The 26,156-nt window shown below is 40.3% G+C and overlaps 1 protein-coding gene across 1 annotated transcript in view; it reads left to right on the forward strand.

Annotated features, from left to right (window-relative positions):
- Positions 1–25,313, forward strand: part of mdga1 (MAM domain containing glycosylphosphatidylinositol anchor 1) — a 152,977-nt gene extending 127,664 nt beyond the window's left edge. Inside the window, exons 16-18 of the mRNA XM_076109762.1 lie at positions 66–196; positions 13,942–14,059; positions 19,606–25,313. Of these exons, the coding sequence (XP_075965877.1) occupies positions 66–196; positions 13,942–14,059; positions 19,606–19,691 (335 nt within the window). The 3' untranslated portion in view covers positions 19,692–25,313. The remainder of the gene's footprint in view (positions 1–65; positions 197–13,941; positions 14,060–19,605) is intronic.
- Positions 25,314–26,156: the final 843 nt, after the last annotated feature.

Below are 26,156 nucleotides of genomic sequence, written 5' to 3' on the forward strand. Positions count from 1 at the left end.
GCGTGTGTGCGTGCACGTGCACACATGCTTGCTTATGGGACTGAATTTGTGAATATTTTTCACAGGCACCCTCAATGTGCTCCTGAGAGTGAGAAGCATTGCCTCTGTGGACTCGGTGGTGTGGATAAAGTCTGGTCATCAGGGCCCAGACTGGAGGAAAGCATTCTTCGACATCAGCCCCAGCGGACCCTTCCAGGTAATGGCTCGGCAATTACTTTTCTTCTCAACAGGGACAATTATAAAAAGAAAAAAACAGTGATGTACTTTTTGCCGAATAATATTTTAGGAATATGTCTGCCGTTATAGAAAAACCGAGCTTGTGTTTCTTAAAGAAGCTCCCCTTGCACACTTGCAGCCATACTAAGCAGCTGATATGTGTTGTATAACTTGGCCTAAAGGTATGAGCCGGTCAACTGTTGGCAGATGAGAACTGTTTGCTTGATGTTGAAAGACCTCAACCTCTGAATTGAAATCAGCCTCCATCGCTCGCCTCTCGAGGGTTAATTTTCCACCACATGCCGACAGCATTGTCAGGTCTGCTTTGTCTTGCTCTAAGAAGAAGGGAAAAAAATAGAATGATATGCTTATATTTTCACTGTATTCCTTTTTTTCTGTCATCTCTCTCATCTCTGAGACGTTTCCTCTACTGCTTATTTCCCCAAGAGGAAGGCCTCCACTGCAGCTGATACCCTGTCCACACTACTCCGTTTCTCCTTGGATGCAGATTTGTCAAATAGAAACGATCTCCGTCCACACGGGAGTTTCAGCATCATTCTCGAGTTGATCTGCGTCCACACGGCAGCCGTCGCGCATGACGGTGTAAACAGGAAGTGAATTGCTTGCTTAGTTAAAAAAAAAAAAAAATACTCGCTCTGTCTCTCTCTCTCCAAATTTACTTTAACATCAACACTTACACATAAACGTTTACTAGATTATGGGTCCATCAATGTGGTCTCTCACTCGTTTCCTCCGTGTTGTTGTCTGTTCTCACTAGTAGCTCTGAACGTCATGTCCGCCTAGCTAGCTTCTAAGCTAATTTTAACATTACCGCCAATGGAGAAATGCTAACCGCGATTAGCATTACAGCGGTGCGGGTCTATCTCTCTCACATCAAATTTACTTTAAAATCAACACTTACACGTAAACGTTTACTAGAATATGGGTCCAAACATGTGGTCAACACACGTCTCTCACTCTATTCTGCTCTTCCTTCGTGCAGGAAAGCTTAGCAGATTGCTAACAGTAGATCCGTGAAATAAAGACCATGGAATCCATAGAAGAGTTTCAAGACTTCAGTGTGAATCTTTATTTGTAAAACTGTGGAAGCACAATATGAAATATGGCTTTACGAACTGTCCCTATACACATTACACGAATACAAAACAACAATCCATGATATAGCCAGCATGTAACATGTCCGCCTAGCTAGCTTCTAAGCTAATTTTAACATTACCGCCAATGGAGAAATGCTAACCGCGATTAGCATTTAATACAACACAAATGTTATACTAAACACGCGAATAGAATATATCTACGTACATATTTTCATGCTCCATAAATACATACTTACAGACTAAGGTCTCTCAAGGCTACCAAACGGAAGAAGTAAAACGTTAGTGCAGCATGTCTTCTCATTAGAATCTAAAAACAACCAGCTGCTCCATAGGGCTGATGCCGGTCACGCCGCTCGCTAATCACTCCAATAACAGCTGCTTCCTCCACAGAAATGCAGACTTTTACTGCATAGCTGCTGCTAGCTGTTGTGCTAGCAGCAACGCTTGCAATTAGTTATCCATGTTGAAATGAATCGCTGGTAGCCCAGTTTGTTTTCTTCCGGGTACGGGTCACGTGATAGTGAGTGTGACGAATCAGGGACGGAGACGTCATGGTTGCGAAGAACCAATCCAGTAGCGAACACGGGTGTGGGCGTAATTTTTTCTAAGCACATCCGTATCCGACCGTCCACACGCAAACGCAACCCCGGAGTTCTCAAACACCTCCAACCTCGCCGGAGTTTTCAGATCCCTCCGTTTAGGGTGCTCCAAAACTCCGGTGTAGTGTGGCTGCTCAGTGTAAACGTAGCAAATACGGAGTAAAAACGGAGTAGTGTGGACATGGCGAGCAGGAGGGGGTTTCATACTTGGGTGACTGTTAGGAATCAAGGGAATTCCAGAAGAATTAGGCTTGAAACTCTACTTGGAATTTGATTACTTTTTCACAGGAAGTTCTCCACAGTGACATTTAAAGCTCCAAAGAGCCAGAGAAAGTCATCAAATTTAGATTTACGTTTGCGCCCCCAGAATCATTCAAAGCTGGGAGCTGGGAGATATAGCCAAATCCTCTATCACCATATAGGTCATTTCATATAACAATAACAATATATATAGCAGCTTTCTGGTAATTCGTTAAACAAATAATCTACACGAAACAACCACATACTTTTGTATACGCTTGTATGAATTAAATACTTTGAAAATGAAAAGTCCTGAGTAATTCCTCATTTAATTAAGAACTTATCAATATAGACTACGGACTTCTGGATACATGATTTCATCACAATATTATTCCAATTGAAAGATGATTAATTATCAAATTGAATTATCGCCCAGCCCTAGGTGGAGGCAGAATATGAACAGGCATTAGAAATAAATTCAAGTTTTCAAGTTTTAAAACAGCAAAGTGGTGGCAAGATTAGAGAAGTAACTCAAGCATCTTCCCCGTTAGTGACCCTTCCAACGCTTGAGTCTCAGGATGTGTGCAGTGAGAGTTTGCCCACTTGAATGAATTATTAGTTAAGCCATACAATTGTGTGTAAACAGTAACACGAATGAATGCATTGCAAAATATGATAAATATAAACCCAAGCTTTTAAATGAGAGACTTGAGTGCATTTTCTTTTATTGAATAAATATAGGTACAGCATTTTGACATTTTAGTACTGAGGGGAGTATTGATAAAATGAGGTGAACATTCAGCTCATTTTCTGCTGAATGTCAGCAGCAAGCCTATCCACGCAGTAACCAGAGGATTATTCGCTTCATCAAGAATGTGCTGATCTCAGGGCTCAATACAAGGTTTCACACCGATCTGAAAGATCCAAATAGCGCGCATGTGTAGCCATACAGTCATGAGAAAGAAGAAAATGTAATATAATAGTAACATAAAATATAAAATAATGTATGAAGGGGTCAAGTATCACCTAATGTGACCAATCACAAAACAAATGCTGCATCTTAGTCCCTGTCTTTAACATCTTTTAATAGAACGTTGGGATGTGTATGTCTCCAAGATAAACTGGGGTGTTAAGAAGATATGTTTGATTACAGCATCCCCTGACAAAAAAAAGGATTTCCACGAGAAGTATACAGGCTGTATACAGGAAAAGAGTGCACTGGTTTCAGATCTGTACTCTGTATCGACAAATACGAGTTCAGTATCAGAATCATTGCCGGGAGGGATGAAAGTAAGATCAGTGCATATAGGATGATATGGAGGAGTGTGGGCTCGTTTGTTAGAGTTATTGATGTATAAAATTCAGTAGCTTAAACTATATCTTGCTAAGAATACAGTTTGATCGGACAGGTGCACCTTGGTACCCAATGTACTGTAAGAAGATGTTTATGATTGGACAAGAGAATTGGGACAAGGATATTGTTTTAGTTGTGTTGCTCCCTTTAAAGAGTTTTATAGGATTTGGAACTGATCCATAAAATTCTGACCAAGCTCAAATCAAGCTTGCGGGGCACAACCTTCCCTAGTTTGAGCTGAACTATGATTCTTCCTTGTTTAAGTTCACCAGAAGTTTAAGTTCACTGTACACTTTCAGTCAATAGTGGAAGAAAATGGTCTGGGAGACATAACAGAGGCTACGCCTGTGTTTGAGCAGTGTCTGTTGACACATCATTGAGGTCCCTTCGGCTCTATGGCAGCTGCGATTGCAGTTAGCTCTTCCCTGTTGGGATGTGGCCGAGTAAACTTTATGACTCAGTCCTCCTTTCTGAACGGACACGATGCTTCCTCTCTCACTAATTCTTTGTCTATTTGTAAGCACGCGTGTGTGCACGTGTGTGTACTTCAGTGAGTTTACAACCCAATAGAGAGGGGCAAAGAAATGAGGGCAAAAAATGATGATGGGTTTTGTTTTGCGTGCCTCTATCCTCCTGTGTGTGTTTCTTGATCTCTTTCTGTTTCTGTTTTTTTTTCTCTCTCTCTGCTTATCTTTCTCTCTGGCCCTGTGCTGGGACAGGAGGACCAGTTGGGTCGATTCTTGCCCTGGTCTGCTACACACACACACACACACGCACACACACACACACACACACACATGCACACACACACACATACACACTTCTCTCAAGACTGATGACTAATAGCTCTGAAACACACCCAAGATGTTCAACTGCTCACCCCTACACACACACTTTCTCTCTCAATATATCTGTCTACCTTATTTTACAAATTTACATGCATAAACACTGTTAGATACAAACACTAGCACACATACAGCCAAACTCTTTTTTTTAAACACACTTACACTAGTCTCCTATCCCCTGCAGCAATTAACTATGACAGGTCAATTAACAGGCTTATTTATGAGCAGGGGATGCCTGCTAGTTGTGTTGTAATGATTCCTGATACTCTCTGTACGTGCACGGGGGAAATTGAATCCATGATGAATGTGGGCTGAAGGCCTTTGCTAGGGGCTGCATTTGCTCTTCATTAACTATGCCTCTGGAACACCGTGTTCCTTTCACCATTAAAGGGAAAATTAAGTCGGGAACGGTGGGCATACTGTATGTGTTAGGGCTCCTCTGTGATGTAGGATAGCACATATTATATTGTATTTGCATGTTAAGGAGACTGTTAGACAAAGGTTTGAAACTGCTGCACACACACATACAGTACAATCTTTGTTCTCTTACACCTGTTGCTAACTTGGGGTCATCTCTTCAGTGTTTCCCACAGAATGTGGCTGTACTTGTGGCCTTAGCTGACCATGTGGGATGGGGCGTGTTATTTGTGTGGTCCCTGCTGTCAGCTGCATTAGTCGATAAACCAGATGTTCCCATATCTAGGGGCATTGCTGACGCTAGTGAGACTTTTCTTTACTTTACACCGTACCTTTTTGGTGTAGTGTTGTTAGCTACTGCTGCTGCGTGAGCCAGGCAGAGGCATCATTGCATGCCGTGCAGATGAACTGGCAACGCCCACTTCCTCAGTGTCTCTACGTCCACACACATCAGTGACGCGTGGATTGCATTTATAACCTTGGGCATGCGGTTTATCGTGCGGATCGGATGGCTTGGGTGAAAAATATATATATTTCTTATAAATAGCAATGCTGGTGGATGAAGTAATACAACATTAATTAGGAAAAGCAGTTAAACAAAGGCTGTCACGATTTCTTAAAAACAATCCCTGCGGGCTCTGGAATGAACCTCGTGTGTTGGTATGTGTGACTTGAAGTCTGTCAGAGCTCTACGTCTGTTTTGTGCCGCCACTAGTCCACTACTTAATCGGTCACTAATGGATTTCTTTTCAGGGATAGATAAAACAAAATGTTATGCTAAATTGGGTCACTAAATATATTTGGGCAGCTGTTCATATAGCTGCAAGGCCCGCCCAGGTTAAGTCAAGGTGTGGGAAACACTGCTTTAAACCAGTCCCACTCTCTGGCCTACCCTTGTTTGTTCAGTGAACCTTGTGTTATAGAAAGCTAACAGATGCATACAGACCACGATGCATTCAAGACCAGGTCAATTTAGGTAAAATTCTAATTTTTTTACTTACTAACCAACAACCTGCATTGTTAAGCATGTGTTGTGTGCAAGTTGGGGAAAGGATTACGCAGTAACTATAATATGCAATAATCACAAAAACTACAGTCAGTTTCTCATTACTGTATTTTTTGCTTTATAGGCCACCATACTGATGTTGGCTGTGTGTGTCAAGAAAATATACTCAAAGTAATGACAACTATTTTCATATGGTGCCCTCAATTAAGTTGTATCCTATCAAACAGCTTTAGTGTACATGTGAGTATGTATCTACATCGCCACACTAAGGCAGCCTGAAGTGTTTATGTGTGTTTGGTTTATGTGTGTGGGGGAGGGAATGGCGGTATGGGAAACAAACGGGGGACTTAATCACCAAAGAAGACCAATGACATTATAGGTTAAAATGCAGGTTTAGGACCAAATAGGAACAATGTGTATAAAGCACGGAAGGTCTAAAGGTATCCCCTCTGAGAGCTAGAGACAGAACATGCCCACTCAACACAGCAGAGAGTACATATGTGCCGATAGACACACACATGACACAGATGAAAATAGAATCAGAAACACCACTCGCACACACACAACAAACACTTTATGTGCACTTTATACACACACTGTGCCAGGAGAGGCAGACACCAGGGAGAGCCATGTCCTTTCCACGCTGTGGCTATGCAGTGTCAAAGCAGGCAGCCTAAATATCACTCCCTCCAGGAAATATACGACACCTTCGTTCTTCTGTTACTGACGGATTTATTCGTCTTACGTGCTCTCAGTCAACACCACCGTATTCAATCCACCATCGAACTGTTTGAACACATTTCAACATACAAATAATCTGGCGTTACCATTACACAACAAAACAGTTTGCAAGCAAATATGCCCGACGACAAATTTACATGACTAACATACCTCGCTGGCTGCACACAACCAAGAGGGAACTGAGTCCACTTGAAAAACATGAATCTTTAAAAAAGGAGCACTTTAACACTTTAAACTTAAACTTTAACACTTTGAGCGGAGTATATCAACTTCTGCCGCATCTCTTCTTGTTGTAGCTGTGCCACGAGTAAATGTGTCCCAGCACAACATAGGACGTAACAATAGTTCCTATCAAGTAAAAACCAAACAAAAATCCATATTCATAAAAACAAGTTGTACAAATAATAATCTGTAAACAAGCATATTAAATAGTGTCATAAATAATATTTATGGCAGTTAAACTAATTGTTCCAGATGTCACAACCTGCCGGTAATGGATAGAAATTGAAAAGCCGAGAAGACCAACGAGAACCGTGTACTGTGCATGTTGTTTGTGAGCAAAGTGAGAGGTCTTTTAGAGACACAGAAAGATAATGTGTAAGCTTTAGGGAATGACATGTGAGGTTGTGTTTGTCTCGTCAATAAAGCACTTTGTGCTTCTTAAATATTCATCTCCTTATTTTTATCGTGACTCGGGTAAAGTTAGGAGAGGCATGACGGATGAATGAGGAAGGACACATACAAGAGAGGGGTAGTCTCCTTGGCAACTGACGGTTGCTGCATGCATGACTGTTATTCACTTGTCTCTCTCTTCTTTGTGTGGTCTTTATCATGTTCGCAGGCACTTTAGTGTTTGTCCACTCCATTACAGGGGTGTATGAGTGTGTTTTATTATATACAAGATATAAGATGATATACAAGATAATCTTACGAAGGTGTCGCTGTTGTTGAGGGTTTAGGTAACAAACTGAGATCACCAAGAAAATTCATGAAATGTACTTTAGGTTTAGTCTTTGAAATTCATTCATGATTTTTAACCTTTACAACAACTTTAAGAGGTATTTCAGTTCTTCAGTTCGCTCTATCTGTTTAACACACTCTCACACACAGACGCACACACAGCTGCTGTGTAACAAATGGAGTTGTTAAATAATGTAGAGAACATGCAGCCTTGATCCCAGCATCAGCCGGAGGAGGGGAGCTGATAAACATGATTTGTCACCCTTCTCTGACTTTTCCTTCTTTCTTACTACTTTCTGTTATGTATCGAGCTCCCCAAGGGCCTGCAGAAATGAAATAAGAAGGGTGAAACCCATTTCTCTATGTACTACATACCTGTCTGTCTCTCTTGAGTTTTCTCCCTCGACCCGTCCTCCTTACTCCTTTTCAACTGTCATCGCTGCCTCTCCTACCACCACCTGTTGCTTTTGTTCATCCAACTCCCCCATTTTCTATCTGTCTATCATTCTCCCCCTCTATCTCTCTCTCTGTCTCCGGTGAGTGCTGGTCTCCTCTCAATCAATAATAATGATTGAGCTGTCTGCTGTTGGACAATGGGAATTACCTAACACAATTGCTATTGTTGTGCTGTTTAGCTTCTTTTCTACAAGTTGAAATTGCAAAGAATGGTTCTATTAGGTTATTTTGTTAATTGCTGTGCCTCTTGGTAGTGATGTTTATGGAGGATGAGATGACTGTTAAAGATGACCAGGGGTTGTGATTCGGCTGCTGCGAGGCTAAGGATTGGTTTAGGCATTGCTGTGTTTTCACAAGTAAATGATGCAAGCCTTGGTAGCTTTTCCCAACGAAACAGTATCTGAACATTGTCAATTTTCATTGCTTTTTTTACATCAATTCTAATACAATAGAAATAGAATGTTGCATGAGGAATAGTCACAAATGTTTTGTCTAAATTGTTGGGCCTCCACTACGTAAATCACCGATCACTCCTTTGAAACAGCAAAGTCACATGTGATATTGGTCAAATTAATTGACATCACATTTTTCTTGCAAATTGGCAAAAGTTATGTTTGTATTCAGTCTTTGCAAAGCTGGTTTTTAAAATATTTTTTTTAAAGTGCATTGTTTACCTTGATATTTGCTTGCCAGTAGTCTTCTTCTCTCCTGTCGTTGTTGGCCCATTGCTCAATTTGTTGCCGTGTTTCCTCTTCCAACTGTCCGTCAGCGGAACAGCGTGAAATCTATGGCAGAACTTGAATCGTTGGGTGCTCACTCCGCATGCATGTGTATCATGGTGTGAGTACAGGATACAAACAAAGCAGGGACCCACTGATAAAATCATGGAACTACTAGTATTCAAAGGGTCCAGAGGGTATCTTAAATATCTATAGTCACTGTTCAGAGAGAGTTTGCAGCTGTAGTACAACACACATCACTTCTAAATCATAGAATTACACAGAATGATGTTACGACCAAATAACATGAAGCCAATACTCCTTTTATTTAGTATTGCAATTTCATAAAGTTGGGGGACTGGCAAAAGATAGATGATGAAATAGGCCAAAATCAATGTAGCAGAAGCTTTCAGCATAGACAACCTTGCCTTTTAGCATAGTTCAAGCTCCAAAAACATCGGATCCTACACTTCCTATGATGCAGCTCAATTGCATCTTCAGTTAAACCCTCCCTGACTCATGAATTATATGCCTCCCCTTTGTATGTCAAGCTTTCAATGCGTTGTGTCCAAGCCAACATACAGCTAACCCTTATGACATCATCAGAGTTTTTTCCTCAGGCATGACAAAGTTACTCCAGAACCACAGAAGACATAATACATCGACTTTCACAGGCAGTGGTACTCCCTTTGATCAGTAAATTAGCTTGAACATGCAGTATAATTTGTGGAGTTCCCCTTTTAGTTTCAGTTTCACCCCTCTACATGCTAACTCTGTCTTACCTTCTCTCTCTTCGATATCTTACAAAGAAATTAGGAAGTCAGGTATATGTTAAATGTCAGTTATATTACATTCATTTCCCATATCAAAGGCCTGTTTCCCAAAGTTGGGTAATGTCCTTACCAGGGTCAATTCTAATTCTGTTGAATTGTCAGGGGATTTTTATTTGAAACAAATGTTGTTTTGTTACACAGAGTGCAGGAGTGACTGCATAGTTAAGCTTGTTTCATTTCTGCTTCATGTTGAGAGCATGTCCACGGAGAACACAAACTTTCTAGTCCTGTGCACAGCTCACTGACTGCATACACCGAAGGCCTTTGAGGTGCTGCCACTCGTCTCTGCATTTCCCGTCTCTTTGTCCTCCGTCCAACAAAAGTAAGGATGTTTTTGAGAACAGCTTCCCTTCCTGCCTCCGTGAAAGAGCTGTAGCCCAGCCGATGGCTCGCAATAATAAAGACTTTTACTTTATAAAAGTCAACCGATAAGGAAGCATTAGAATTTAAATAGTTTACTGCCTGCAGGCCATGAATACTCTCTGTGTATAGTCAAGTTGTAAACTCATGAAACGTAAACTGCAACTCTATGAGCTTTTCTGGTCTTGATTTGGGTTTATTGAATATTTAAGGGAAACTAAACCCTTTTGTTTGAGCCGCCCATACACACTGAGGAAAGAGCGTCTTCACAATTACATTGTCAATCATTATATCTGAAGCGATTACTGTTGCTGAATGTTTTTATTGTTCCATGGAACCGCCGTCTGTCTCACTTCTGCAAGCTTGCCAATCCCGTTCCTGTTTGAAATCTAAAATAATCAGAGTGAATTGGCCTTGAAGCTGGTTGTTCACTGAGATGTTTAAAGCACAAACTACATGTACCCATACAAATCAATCGAGTTTCAAAAAAAGAGGTAACATGTTGTTGTGGATTATTTGTGTCCCCACTCGCTCCTCTGTGGATTACCCAGAGGCCATCTGTGTTCCTTGCAGTGTTTGGTACCTGGAGGGCTTGTTGGAAACCAGGCCAACCCACATTTGTGTGCACACACTCACACTGCACCGACTCTTTCCTGCACCGGTATTTCAAAGCTGTCTCTGTGTATCTCTCTCTCTCTCTCTCTCTCCCTCTCTCTCTCTCTCTCTCGCTCTCTCTCTCTCTTGTTCTCTCTCTCTCTCTCTCTCTCTCTCTCTCTCTCTCTCTCTCTCTCTCTCTCTCGGCTGTGTCCCCTCTGGTATATGGACAGCACATCAATGGGAACATTAAAGGTTACAAGGCTCGACAAAACGACACATTCACAACTCCAACCTGACACCCTTTGATCCTGCAGTCACAGACACACATACACACATACACACGCACACACAAGCTGTCTTTCTCACTTTGGCTACTTCACACAGAGAAACTGTGTCACACACTGCGCACTGTTACGACAAGAAATGGGAATTTAGAGGATTCTACTTGTACTTTTTTTAAGAAGAGATTTTGCAGAAGGCCGCACTTGAACTGTCATGTGATCATGAGGCTACTTGTTCTCCTTTAGCTCTATGAATGTACGACTGTCCATAGGATAGATGAACTATTACTAACCCCAAAAGACTATGTTTGCAGGATTACACTGATACGTGAACTAGAAATATTTGTATGCAAGATTATAACGATATATAAGCCAATAATATGAACTTGACTCTTTAAGTATCGACCATAATGGCACATGCATACATTTGTCTCCCACACAGTAAACTCTGTGATGATTATTGAGTATTTGGTAAATGTCATAGTTAAATATCAGGCACATTAGATATAGCAGCAGCCTTTTATGGCCCATGACCCCATTTTTACATTCCACAATCTCATGATCCTTAGTATTTAGAGAGCTGTCCAAGTTATCATGTTTATTTTAGAAAAGCCTCACTTGGTTGTCTACTTTTAAGTGAGGTTAAGATATCAGAAATAATGAATACTGTGCCCTATACACTTGATGTTTTTGATTTAAGAAAACATCAATAGTCAATATTAGTCCTAAAAATGTTCCATCACTGTATATCAAACAAACTTTACGAAAAACAAACGAAAATATGAGATATACTTCACCTCAGTACCGTACCCAGCAATGGTGTTTAAGTGCGAGGAACTGTTGGCACTTGATCTGTCAGCAGTAAATATTTCAGTGAAGGACACAGGCCTGTTTCCCTGAGCCGTTATATTGCATCGCTTTGTTCTGTGCCATTCAGTTTGATATCTTAGAGAAAATGATTGCGCGGTTGCGTGGTTGCGTTGCCATGTGGTAGGATGGTTATTTGTGCTGCTGTTCTCTCCATATGTGTCAATGCCGGTGTTAGTCTCTGGGCTTCCCTCTCCCAATTATTTTTCTCATCTTGTCTAATTATACAACAATCTGGTGTCTCTGCTACAATCCGTTCAATGCAGATGTGCTTGCAGGTGTGCAGAGGCAGGCCTGCGTAGTACCTTCTTGTTGGCTGGTTCTATTGGTTTACATAGCAAATAGGAGCTTGAGGAAGAAAGTACATAAATAAAACAGAATGTGAACCGCAGCCACATGATGAAGAAACAGCACTGTAGCGTTTATAAATTAGATGACCATGGCCTTTTGACCAATTATCCTCTTCCCCTCTACTACCCTGTAGTTTCCCTCACAGCTCCCTTCTGCCTAGTGAATCAAATAAGCCTTTTTGCACAAATGAGCCGACCAGCAAAACCTGCCTGTGCTGCTGCGCTTCTTTCCTTTCTTCCTCCACACCACCCAATCAGTTTCAAGGTTCTCCTAATTATTTTATTTATACATTCAAAGAAGATCTCCCGCTCAGGGATTAAATTGGAAAGCAAGTGGGAAAGAGGTGGTGTTGCTCTTGTGTTTCCCTCCCCTTTATGAATGTAATTGATTGAGCTCTATTTGGAGGAAATTGCGAGATGCAAAGAGAGAAACAGGGGGAAAATTATTTAGGCTTCTTGTATACACACTAGTGCGGGTTTGTTAACAGCTACAATAACCGAGCCAACTAGGTGAAGGACATTTAAGGAATTATCAATTTCCACTGTCTGTCTTCATTCACCTTTAACTTGACTTTTTCGTGATAACACTGCAGGAATTACTTCACATGCACACAGTCATGCTTCTCCTTGTCCAATGGTAATGAATAGGTTATTGGTATCTGCCCCATGAATTTCTATTTGATACTTCAAACCGATGGCGCTGTTCGCTGTTAACGGCAACACTTCCAGATTAAAACACAGGTAATGGAATGCCCCAGTAGTGCGAGATGGTTCCCGTGGTGCTTGCACCCACTTTTCATTTACTCAGAACACATACGGGGTTGGGTCAGGCTTTGCTGCTTGGTATATTTACACACAAGTTGACAGCAGGCCTGTTCATCATGTTAAATACTCTGTTGATACTGTAGCTCAGCACATTTGTGTTAACAGATGGAGGTCTTAAACCGCGGCCAGTCATGCATATTTGGCACCCCTCCATGAATGCACCTGCTGGCTTTCTTGCACATGTATCTTATAGGGGTATATATGCAGGTAGTATTTCCATCATCATCACATTCATACACACATTCACACCCGTTCCTGAATGTGACTGGAATACCTTGAGAGTGAAGTGCCTTGCTCAGGGGCTAGATGGCAGAGATGTTGTAGTAAATATTGCTAAATGTGCGAGCCCATCCAACAATTTCCGCATGGAGCGCATTTCTGTATTAAAACACTTAACAGATCACATGATCCCATATTACTGTTCCCCAGAAATCCCTGAGAAATTACACAGCAAGCACTTTGACGATCATATTTCAAATTAAACATTGCAAAGTGCCAAAGTCTGCAGTTAAACCAATAACAAGTACAGTCGTGAGAGTTGTTGTTGTTGTTATTTTGGAGCTACAAAGTTCCATTGTTTATTTGCTCTTTTCCTCCTCGTATTCCACACAGAATACGCTCGGTTTTTTGATTAGCTGGGTGCCTTGGTACGCCACTGTAATTAGGCTGTCAGTCAAAACCAGATGGCTGGTGGCTAAGACGGGGAAGTCGCCTGGAAAGTTTTCAGATGAGTCTACTGTTCGGTTTTGTTGTTGTGGGTCCATAAATGATTATGGGATAAGAAACTTCTAAATACTTAATACTGATGGATTCTTCTACCTGGATATTGTTATCTGCACTGCTTGTTTAGTCTGTTTTCTAGTATAATGTTCTTTTAAAAGCCAGTGCCATTTAAAAAAAATAATTCGACCAGTTTGAGCTCTTTTATGTTCAATGTATGTTTCATCATCAGGCTTTTATGTATAAAAAAAACAGTGAAAACAACAATTGCTTTATTACTCACTGTAGTCATACTGCCAAGTAAAAAATACCTCATTATATATTAGTTAAAGTCAAGTTTGTACGAGCAGGGTTTTCGACTCACTAGATATACTGTATGTCACAAACGGTATACTCACCCAGCATCTGTCTGTCTCTTTGTCTTTTACCCGGAACAGATTGTGTTTGAAGGAATTCGAGGCCCGAGTTTCGAGGGAGATATCGCCATCGATGACGTGTCCATCACCTTAGGGAAGTGCAAGCAGCAGAACACTGTAGCCAGCGCAGGTAAGACAGGTAAGATAGACATAAACATCCAGAGAAACACAAAGAAGCTAAATGTGATGAACTGCCGCCATCCACACACACAAGTTGTTTGTGAATGCAGTTGCATTCGGGACTGAAGTAAGGAAGGCGATATGATTCTTAAAGGTCTAAAAAGTGTTGATAGCTTTTTGTTTTCAGCAAACGTGCCAATAAAGCACTTGCTCAGAAGCCGAAACAGAGCTGAACTGAACTGAATTGATTTCAACTGAGAAGAAATAAATTGAGGGGCAGCAGAGAGGGGAATTAATGTAGAGACATTATTTTTGAAGGCACAAAAGAAATCTTTACATCTTTAGTGTTGGGGAGGTGTGGGAATTTGGCGCAGAGAGAAACTGTTGTCGATGTGGGGGCTGTACGATGACAAGTGGACATCACAGGGCACCAGCATGGAAGCCTCGTCATCATTTGCGGTCCCTCTTCTGCCTCTATCGCTCTATTTACTTCACATTCCCCTCCATCTTTCCATCCTGTGAGTTTCCACACCACAGCTCCGCTGCCTCCTCCACACCCACCTTCATTTTGTCCTGTCTCTTTCCCTTCTTACCTTCTGTTCTCTATAAGCCATCTACTCTTTATTATCTGTATACCTCTCACTGCTCTGGATCTTTGAAATTCTCTGTTATTTAGCCTTTAGAGAGAAAGTGTGTCATGATACAGATTTTGAGAGAAAACAAGCACGAGGGAAGGAGAATGAGATAAACAGGAATCTCTATCAGACAGTGGCTAAGCATCAGTCCACCAGGAGAGTTGTTTCACTCCATAAACTGACCACAATTTCTCCCCACCCCTCATGCTGACATGCTTGACGAGTCAAACCAAGCGATCTGCCCATAAATAGAATAGCAAAATACAATTTTGCTACTTATAAATACTGTCGGTCCGACTCTGCCTTAAGGGTGAGCCAGACAGAATAACAAGTCTGTTACAGGGAATGAGTGCATGTCCATGTAAGCGTGTGGAGAGAGACTCAAATAGCCTAAAGGGTAAGGGTGTGGTGAGGAGATGGAGACAGAGAAAAGGTCAAAGACAGAGAGTGACCGAAAGTAGGTGTGAGTGTGTGTGTGAGAGAGAGAGAGATAGAGAGAGAGACGGGTCCAAGAACTAAAAGAAGAAAGAGAATATGAAACTAAAACCTGCCAGCAGTTTAGCTGCAGTAAGAGCTGCCCTCTGCAAGCCAAGACGCACATACAAACAAGCATGCACACACACACACAGGTGCATAAACATCATTAAATTCTCATAATAGCCTTCATTGCAGTCTCTCTTTCTACATACATGCACGACAACAGCCAGTTTGCTCTGTTCTCTTATTGCCATTGTTGTTTGGTGAAATGGAGACACACTCAACAAGAATCAGAATGTGTGTTCTATAGTAATGTTCATTACTATGGTACAATACACAACGGATCTTTTATTCGTTGTTCTGACAATTCATTTGACTTCATGTTATTTAAGCTTTAGGAACTGTATACTGGACTCACTTTTACTGAAACGTATTTTTACCGTTTGCAGTTTGAGTAATTGGTGTTTTAATTGAATCATGTCAATTGTGTTGATACATCCCAACATGACAAATCACTCACAACGCTGGACTATATGTACAGCATACGACACCTTTAATTTGGGTAAGAGGAGGGACCCACTTCTAGGAATAGCAGACATGCAATAGATGTGTGAACAGAATTTTAGTATGTTAAGAAGGATTTTATGCAGCAACACGTGGTGAGAACCTGCATGGTGTAGTTCACTTTTTCTGTTGTTAGGACCTACTACAAAGAAAACATCAGAGCCATGGAAACACCACGAAAAAAGCAAAACTGAGAGAGTGAATTATTAACATCCTGCTTTTACCTTCTCAAACTCCCAGTTGTGATGCGTATGCAATCATATCACATATGCGCATGTAAAGACATTGGCGGATGGGGTGAATAATGGATGAAGGTGTAAACAGGAAGAGGAAAGCTCTTGAGCTCAGCTCTCAGAGTATATGCGCATGTGTGTCCCGCAGGTTTCGTGCAGGCAGAAACATACACTGACAGATGGGTTATAATTATAATGAGGCAGGCGACTCAGGAGTCTTTGCCACTGAAAGAAACACAAATGCGTGTTTCTTGAGTACAGATTTTGACACCATGAAGTATGATGAGGACTGGAGGAAAATGACATTCAACTCATGTTTGCCAGGACAGGACACATACAGAAAGATATACACAGGTAGTGTTGTGTCAGTTAGTGAATACAAACTACGTAGACATTTTTATAATTAGTAAAGTAATCCATTGAATTACAAAAATAAATCTGTAAAAACAGATTCTGTATTCATAGGCATATGAATCTGTCGGCAAAGATTTTGGTATTGTACGCATTCTGCTTTCTATTTGTAATCTGAGTATTTGTAACCAATCACGTTTGAGCAGGCTGTGATTGAATGCAGGTAAATAGCCCGGAATACATTCTCGAAACCCACCGGCGACGGTGATTTAACTTTTTATTGGTTTAAAATGAGCTTGTAAACTGGCTACTTGAGACTCAATCGAGTCGTACGTGTAAACAATGAGCAGCCCAGGGAAAAAAAGGAAGTCGTGGCCCGGATATCTGCTGGCTACAACAAAACCCCAGAAATATTGCCGCTTGCCCCCAGAGGCTTATCTGTCATCACACCGATAGCCGATGGGTTTAGAGATCGCTTCAAGATCAAAATTTGAAAATATTGCACCTTTATACAAAAAAAATAGACGCAGCCCCAGAAATGTGTAAACAGTTTTCTTTCTTTTTTTAATATTTGTTTGCATTTTGTATACACAGCACTTACAGACATAATCAAAAATGTAATAAAGCATGATTGCACATTTTTTCAAATGCCATTAGGGCAGATTATAGCACATCATTTTTTGTAATCTCGATTACACGTAACCAGTTTCTACCCAACTGTGGGCACAGGGATGCTTACAAATACACACACTTGACAATTCATCCTCACTCACGTTTGCTTGAGGTTAACTATATGCACGCACAGGGGACTGTTATCCTACGGTCCTCCACAGATGAAGGATGATTGTCTCTGACATGTTTGCTGCAGCTCCGCCTGCATACATCACAGAAATCTACCTGGCTCAGTTGTGTGTGTTCGGAGAGGAGGTGGTGGAAAATGAGCTTCTCTCTTACAGTTTAACTTTCTACTGTATTTTCTTTTTACCATTTAAGGAGTTTCCTCCTCGTCTCTTTATTACTCTTCTATCACATTGATCCCCTGCATCATATTGTGGGAATGTGGGAATTGTGCAAAACCAGAAGTAATACAAATTAACTCTGAACTTGCTAAATCAATTTTTTGAACACATCGACACCAGGATGTAGCTCAGCCAGATCTTATAAGCATTGACATTGACAGTTTTGGTAGTAATTTTATATGTGTTGCTACCTGTGATTGTTTAGATATTGGTAAGCTTTTTGATGGTTGTAGAACAAAGAAGCAGTTTTATAGGCTCAGGTTTATGTGAGTGGATTAAAATGCCTGTGCTTTCTCTTGTTCTATGAAATACATGGAACCACCCATCACGCATGCACACACAGCACACACATGTGCACCAACAAACACAAATGCATTGTATACTCCCACAGTAATGCATTATCTTTGTAACTCCATTGTAATTCCCTGACAGAACAACTGTATAGACCTTGATCATTTTCACACAATGACTGAAGTACACATTCATGCTCCTTTTCAAGACCTTGTGGGGGGGGGGGGGGGGGGGGCATGAATAACGATGGGTTAAAGGAAAGACAGACAGACAGAGATGTAAAACACCGTGTTCCAATTCAATCTGTTGCTGCAAAATATAATATAGGAATGATTGTGTGTGTGTGTGTGTGTGTGTGTGTGTGCGTGCTACGTGCAGATCTAAGCTTTATTATAAATATCGATTTCCTGCCTGCAGGACGGACCCTTGATATGAAATCATATTGATCTTTTTCATACAATACCTACTTTGTATTTATGAAACTCTCTCTCTTTGAGCAATATGCATGTGTAATTTGTTCCTGCATTTTTTTTGCATCGTAATGCTGCTGTGTAAAAAGGAGAGAATGCATCGTATGTATGCAAAAGAAGCGAGTGTATTTTTGCTTTTGTGTGGGACAGTAAGATTAGAACATAAATGGAAAATCTTAGATGGGTCTCATGCATCTAACTGGCAGGTTAGTCTTCAATCAGTAAAAAGGTTCTGAACAAACAATATCACACCACATAGAAGATGTGTGTGCTGCCTCTTCTTCTGTGCATAAATAATAACAACCTGCTGGCGGGAAAAAACAATCCATCACATATTGGCGATGATGACATCATTTGTAACTTATTTTTCTCATTAAAATCTCAAAGCTGCCGCGGTGTAAGATCTCTCTGTTTCTCTTTCTTGTTTACTCATCCGCCCCTTCATTCTTGGTGCTGTCTCCCTCCACGTATTTCCTTTTCCACTCAACTCTTTCTTTCTTTTCCTGATGGTCTCTCACTTTTCTCCACGTAAAATCATAAAACACAGATCCATTTTTATACAACCCTCCTCCTGCTTTCGTCACACAAAAATAACTCAAAACTGTTTGCAACACCGGGGATTTTTCGTTGCACGTGCCTCTGCAGTCAGCCTCGGGCATAGAGACTGCCGTAGGCCAAAATGATAAATGTATACATGCAGTTATCTACTTAGCCTGTGGTTAATGTAATGTCAAGTTCAGCCTGTTATTTATGACAGTTTACATGGGGCAAAAAATGACATGTAACATTTACACCTTTTATTCAAATAATTATATTAAATGCCCACATATTCAAAACATTTGACAACTGTCCCCAGGAGACTTTAAAAACATGTCACAGGGTTAGTGTGTAGCATCTCTGGGTTTCTATTAGCAGAAATGGAATATTACATTCATAACTATGTTTGTACTTCATGTTTTAGTGTTTAATCACCTGAAAACGTAGAAACTTCATATCTACATAGGAAGCGGGTCCTTTTACAGAGACTGATGTGTTGCATCGCTTTGTTTCTACTGTGGCCCAGAACGGACAAACCAAACACTGGCTCTAGAGAGAATTTGGCGCAGTACCTGGAGTCCAATGTAATTCTCTGGGAAAACTTGAGAAACTGCGGTAACGTGAGCTTCAGCGTGCAAAACCGTGATACTGACAGCCGCTGTCTGACTTCCTTTTGCCCTAAAGTAGTGTTATCATAATGAAGATGGCCTTTCACCTATAGGCAAACAGCATTACCACAGTGTTGCACTTGGCGTTACCATAGTCGTGGAAAGGGAGGCGTGAGTAAAGGGGTATTCATTTGGTTACAATCTGCAGCACTATCACTAGATGCCACCAAATCCGACACACTGTCCCTTTAAAATAAAAAAAGGAAATTCATCATCGTGCTATAAAGCATTTTAAAGTCATGAATAAACAGCATTGCCTGTCAACAAGTGTAAAATAACAAGGCAGCTCTGTTCTTTTTTTTTTTTGTCTGTTTCCATAGTTCTGATCGGTGGATCACACTCGCTCCCATTGGCCAGCTGGCTGACCTTTGGCCTCTCCTGCGTCCTGTCGCTACTCTACAGATGATGAGCCTTTAACACCACCTGTCTGTAGTGACAGACACTGCCCTGACTCGCGCTCTTATACTTCTCTCACTACCTTTCTCCCTGTCTGTCCTTGCATCCTTTCATCCTTCTTAGATAAGTGGTAACACAAAGTCTACGTCTAGTTTCTTCTCCTCTGCTTTCTTTCATCATTTCCCCCCCAGACACTCAGTATAACCAACTGACATGCATACGCATACTGTATTTAAGGTAAACATACTTAGTGATCTATGACAGCTGAACTTTACATTCTCTCCGTTGTCACTCTATTCATTTGATTAGATTTACTTGATCAATGTCAGCGTGTCACCTCTTCCTCTCCTACATCAACCTTCATTTATACATGGACCCTCTCATGTATCTCCACTCCCTCGAACCGCAATCCCCAACGACCCCACCACCTTATTCCCCAGACACACCAAAGTGTCGGACACTCAACCAAAGATGACAAAGGACCTGAGGGAATAAAAAGAGGGAACAGGGATTCCAGGAAGAAAGTAAAACAGAGAGAGAAAGTGGGTAAAATCCTTCTTTTTCACAAAGACCGTCTCCCTTCCGTCCCAACTTTTGGGACCATGGGAGCAACTGAATGACAAAGAGACACACGAAGAGGAACTGTTAAATGAATGAATGAATAAGCAAATGGCTGCTGAGTAAAGGACGAACCAGAAACAGAGGAAAAAAGAAGTGTGCTCCTGGTAGCCTCTCTGCTTGCCCTCTGCTTGCCACAAGAGACAAACCTCAGTACGGAATATACGTGTACATTTATCTCTATATATATTAAATATAACAAAATTGAAACTAAAACACAAGTAGGACAGTGGAGGACTTTACAAAGTGAAATTAAAGAAGCACAACATTTATACAACCTCTGCTGTTCCTTTGGGTTTTATTCTACTCATTATGTGATGTTGCAATTTGTCAGACCTATTCAATGTTTTTGATATTTTGCTTTCCAGTTTTGTTTAAGGGTCAACGGCAATGGGTAATAAAGTATTATATTAATATTTATGAGAAGGAGAGAAAGACAAATTGTGATCCAGAACCTGAATTGAGGAGGTGGAGAGAAAGGCAAGGATGGCCCAAGCCACCTGGATAGAAACCGCAACGTTTCCTTGCACTTACTGAACACACACACACACACACACACCCGCACACATACAAACACACAGTTTTCCTTGCTGACATCACAGCCAGGCCCTCAGCTCAGCCTCTGCCTCAAATACATGTCTCGTCTGTGAATGACACATTTATAAGGAAAACCATGGATGGTAGATGCAACTTTCACATTTATGCTCCCATGCCACAAACTTCTCATCACTGGATATCGTGATTGATTAACCCCAACAGAATAGCTGGACGTGTCTCTAATGAAGAGAAACACATGGTGTAGTACAGAAAAGAGCCTGGAGGGAGTTCATTCGAATACTTCTTTCTCCACGGGTGATTGAATGTCATGTATGAATTTCCCATACACATCTTTCACATGCGTGAAAGATGGAAAAGATTGTCAGTATCTGGCGGGTGTGCAGCGTGGATTGCATATCAGATTCTCTGTCATTGTTTATTTAGCGTTGAATGTCTGTAGTGTAAACTGTTTTTTTTCATAATCCTATAGATATGATTGTTAAAGTTAAGCAATACTCATATCTATACATCTATATACAATAGTTTATGATTGCGTTTAAGATGGCAGGTCAGTCTGCAGAAACACCATCTTCTCCAAAGCACATTGTAATGCGTACTTCTCATCATTTGTCAGTTTTGTTTTCTTATTGATAACTAAAGTTGTAGCTATTTTAGTCATTCGGGGCGTAGATAGCCTGTTTGCATTGTGCTGCATCATGCTTCAACGTATCTCTAAAAAGCTCCCCATTCACCAGTCCCCCTGCTCCAGTAACCTGTGTATAATAATCTGCTTCATTACCATGTGAATCATGTGAACACCTTATGTACTTTTGTCTGTGTCATGTCACGTTGATTTGAACATTGCACTTGTTTTTTTGGGGGTTTTGTTATTTTTGTTTCTTTATTGTGGTCGTGCAAATTGTATTATTGATTTTGTAATCATAAATAGTAAATAACATACAGAAGTAATTTGACTTACCCAGTCAGCTGAGAGTGGCAATTTCTATGTTGAGCTGGCACTGATGTTCTCATATGTGTAGAACATCATTCTGTATCATTGCCAGATCAAACAAAGCAGCGTACGGCATGTTGGACAAATCTGTGAAACTCCACTGACCGTAGTGTAGTATAAGAATATGGAAGCCTACTGAAGGCAAACTCTCCATATTCCTGTATCTCCTGAATGATACAAACTATTTTAGAAGTTTTCACAATTTGAGTGACATGCTTTCCTGTAATGTAGCTTGGTCAATCTGCAATCATATACTCTAAAGCTAAGCTGAACATATTTTCATCTTTTTGTAATATCCTCAAAATGCCTCTGTCATTCTCCAAAAACACAACTTAGCAAAAAGTGTTTGTAGGCATTCCTTGCAACACCTCCAATTCCATCTGCTTATTTGGGTGAAGGAATTGGCTACATGTGGTATTTATATCAGCTTAAGTTGTACAGTATCATAAGCATTACTCAGCTCTAAAGCAGCGTTACCCATATCATAATAAATACATTTCAGAAATATCATTAAGCATTGATGTGTAAGGCATTTCATTGTGCTTATTGTCAAATCATCCCTCTTATTGCCCTATATTTCAATGGCAGTAGTAACAGGGGAAACACTACCATTGTCATCATTGCTTTTGGACATGTGACAGCTGCAAATCAACAGACAGAATACTGTGGAAGTCTTAAGATGCATTGTCTGTTACCTTTGTTCTATTTCCCAAAAACACATTGGTTGTGTTTAGGCTTTGTATGACAATTTATAGCTCAAGTTCAAACATTGCATTATTTCACCAATGCGAGAATAGAATATCAAAGCATAACGTTCACCAACCCATTGCTTAGCTTTCCTATTGTCATTGTGTTGACCGTTTAAGCAACAAATTGTCATTTTTACCAATGCGTATTAAAGTATGTGGCAATATGGGAAGGTGGGGAAGTAACTGGCACTGTATCCATTGACTTCTGCATGATAGAGCAACATTTGTTTTTGCTTTTTCCAAAAAATGATTCTGACTTTTTTCCAAACTGGCGCACCACAGTCAACTCTGAGTCATGATAAGCAGTGTTTGAGACCCAGTACGACCATCCTAATGGACTCTTCAAGAGAACGTAGATCAATCAATTGTCACTTTATTTTCTTCTTTATACAAACCATTTAAAATATGGGTTAGTAATTGCCATTTTACAATATTTAGAGTATAATCGCACCTGTAGCAACACTTAATTTTGCTTGTGCCGTAACTCGGACAAAAGTGAGGTTTGCATATATCTTCCAGAGTAAAATCCCATGCTGAATCATTTATAATTCAATTGATATGTATTATTTCAGTAAAAAATAACAGAATCATGTGCTTCATTTGTTTAAAAATAACATCTGTGAATAAAACGAAAATTAAAAAAGCAAAGAAATGAAAAGCTTTTGTCAATAATAAGAATATATCGCCTCGGTGACATGCTTTGGTGGCAAACAAACAAACAACTATCTTAAACATGTAGATCACATGCTGTGTCAGTTTGCATACAACAGAAATGTAATGAATCTGACTGATATTTTTGAGTTTAAAAGGAAGTTGAAGGTCTATCAAAACACACTGATTACTAACAATTGAACCACACTACATTTTTTTTAAATCCTTTCCTAACCGATAACCAGACTGTAATGTGATGGATTGTCCAAAAGACACTTACTGTACATCTGGTAGACCGAAGGAGCCTCCAGATTTGATTTTAATTATTTCAAATCCCGTTTTAAATGATGTTGATGAAGACAAACCAAAGACAAGAAAACTAGCTAAAAGTTTACCACATAAATTAGTCATGAAAATGACCTAAAGTCTATTCCATAATGTTACATTTAGGCCTATCTATTTCAGTAGCAATTCTCTAACGTGTTAAGTCAGTAAAACACCAGGGCTCCAAAATGAACAGAATTTGGGGATTTTGTTTGAGTCCATTAAATGTGAGCAACATTTCCTCTTCTAGTTAGCAACATGCTAATTCATCTGTTTACTGAGCCCCTTTAGAGCTGCACATGTTCACATACCAGCCCAGTATCATGGCTGTTTGTGAGATAGTAATGCAATATATCGAGCACATGAACACAAACTGTCCTTTTTTTCTGTGTAGCGCAGCACAAAAACAATTCTCTAATGTGTTGGACACGCGCATCCTCGCGATTATGCAACAGTCAGAGCTAGTGACGTAGAATTAGATATCAAGAAAGACCACTTATGGTGGGCAGGAGGGGCAGGGGATGGGTCCAACAAACAAAGGACTAACAACCACAAGACCGGTGTTCAACGCTGTGTGTCCCAAAGTGTTTTAGTAAATTGACGCAGTTGTGACATTTTTCCTGAACCTAACTATGTGGTTTTGGTGCCTAATCCTAATGTTCATTTCGTTGCCTAAACGTAAATGTAAGCAGTTAACCAACCATTGTGTTTTTTCCTAAAGCTAACAAAGTGGTTTTCTTGCCTAAACCTAACTTTTCTTTTGTAGCATAATGTCATCCCGAGTGACTAGAATAGCAGGGACTATTCGTGTCTCTCAGTATGAAACCAATAGATCGCATTGCGTTACTATTTCACGAACTTCCATGCGATTGTGTTGGACATATACACGCATACATATATAGAAAACAACGACTGGAATGACAAACTGACTGTTAATCGTCCACCTACTGTATACTGTCTTCGCTGTCTTGAACAGATTGAGTTAACCTACAAGAGAATACTCTTGTAGGTTAACTTTTACTGGAACTACTCAAAAGCTGTGAATACACTGAGCAACTGCGTCGAGTGTTCCTCCTGGCAACAGTAATAAAAGGAGGTACATTTTCAAAAGTTATTTTCTTTTTCGTGGGAAATAAGGCTATGTGAAATAGTCAGTGCTGGTAACCCTCCCTGGTAATGTTTCCTGTTATGAGGGTATTACAGTCTTGGTTTACAGGCAGGAATGACTTTTCCCACAAAACGCTGTGACCCTTGTCCTGATTTCCCTAAAACGGTTAAAAGAAACACGTTTCAATAGGATGCTGGATTGAGTATGTTTTCTCCAAGAAACAAATGCTCCCTTCTGATTGTGTGGCACACACCTTACAAGTCCACAAGTAACTGAATCCCAGTGCTCCAGTGGACTTTTTGACAAACACACACGACAGTGTTTCTGTGCATGTTTTGTGGCATCAAAAGTTTCACCAAGCAGCTTCAAAGTGATAAGCCTTAGAACCTTATGAATAACTTTTTTAGGATTGTAACTCACTGTGACAAGCGTTGTCTACATATTAAGTACGTTTTGGGAAACAGTGCATCGGTCACAGTGATGGTACTGACTGTGAGGTTTTACAGCATACATGAAATGCACCTTTAATGGGAAGAAAAGGGAGAGGGGTATCAAACAGTGTTGTATATCTTTGTCATGTACTGAAGTATTTTAGAGGAAAATATATTTGAAATATGACTCTGAAAGGTATGAATAAACATTAATGAAACAAAAAGGTTTAGTTATTATCGTCTGTTGCTGCAGTTACTCTTGTATGAAAACGGGAATATACTTTTACGTAATACACATATTCCTTCTCTGGCAAAGAGAATAATGAGAAGATCAATACCACTCAGACTAGTATAAATGTGTGTATGCTAAGTATGAAGCTACTGCCCGCATTAGTTTAAACTGGAGACATGAGAAACAGATAGCCTTACTCCGTCCTAATGTAACAAAATCTGCCTACCAGCACCTCTAAAGCTCACTAATAAACTTGTTATTAATCTGTACACAATCTGTGTGTAAAAACACAAGTTTCTGCTTTATGGAGGGCTATGTGCGGTAGCCCTCCATGCGAGTGCGATAACTTTCTGTAATATTATCTTCACCCAGAAATATTTAATTTTAATTTATTTGCACACACATAAGACTAAGAAAAAAATTATAATGAAAAAAGGAAACTAAGCTAAATGAATAAAAACAAGAAGAACGCAGAGTAATTACACAGTTAAACCGTCATAGTGTGAATTAAAGTTTCAATGACGAGCGTTATCGACCGTTACTCAGGCAAAATATGCGATCGAGATGTCGGCATAAATGCTTTCTATTTGCCAATCCCTGATACCTTTATTACCTACAAATAGACACCAAGATCATTCAAATCGGGGAAATACAAAGTTTTATTAAGAAAACAAATTTTCGGGAGGCCCAATTGGCGGCCATCTTGAAAAATAGCCGCCATCTTGGATTTTTGAATGGCCAATCAGGCAGGCTTGACCAGATACCTCTGGAGAACAACTCCACCAAATGTCATGCTTGTATCATAATTTGCAC

This window comes from Anarhichas minor, unplaced genomic scaffold (genome assembly GCF_050575085.1).
Source record: "Anarhichas minor isolate MPS153535 unplaced genomic scaffold, ASM5057508v1 ptg000042l, whole genome shotgun sequence".
NCBI lineage: Eukaryota > Metazoa > Chordata > Actinopteri > Perciformes > Anarhichadidae > Anarhichas > Anarhichas minor.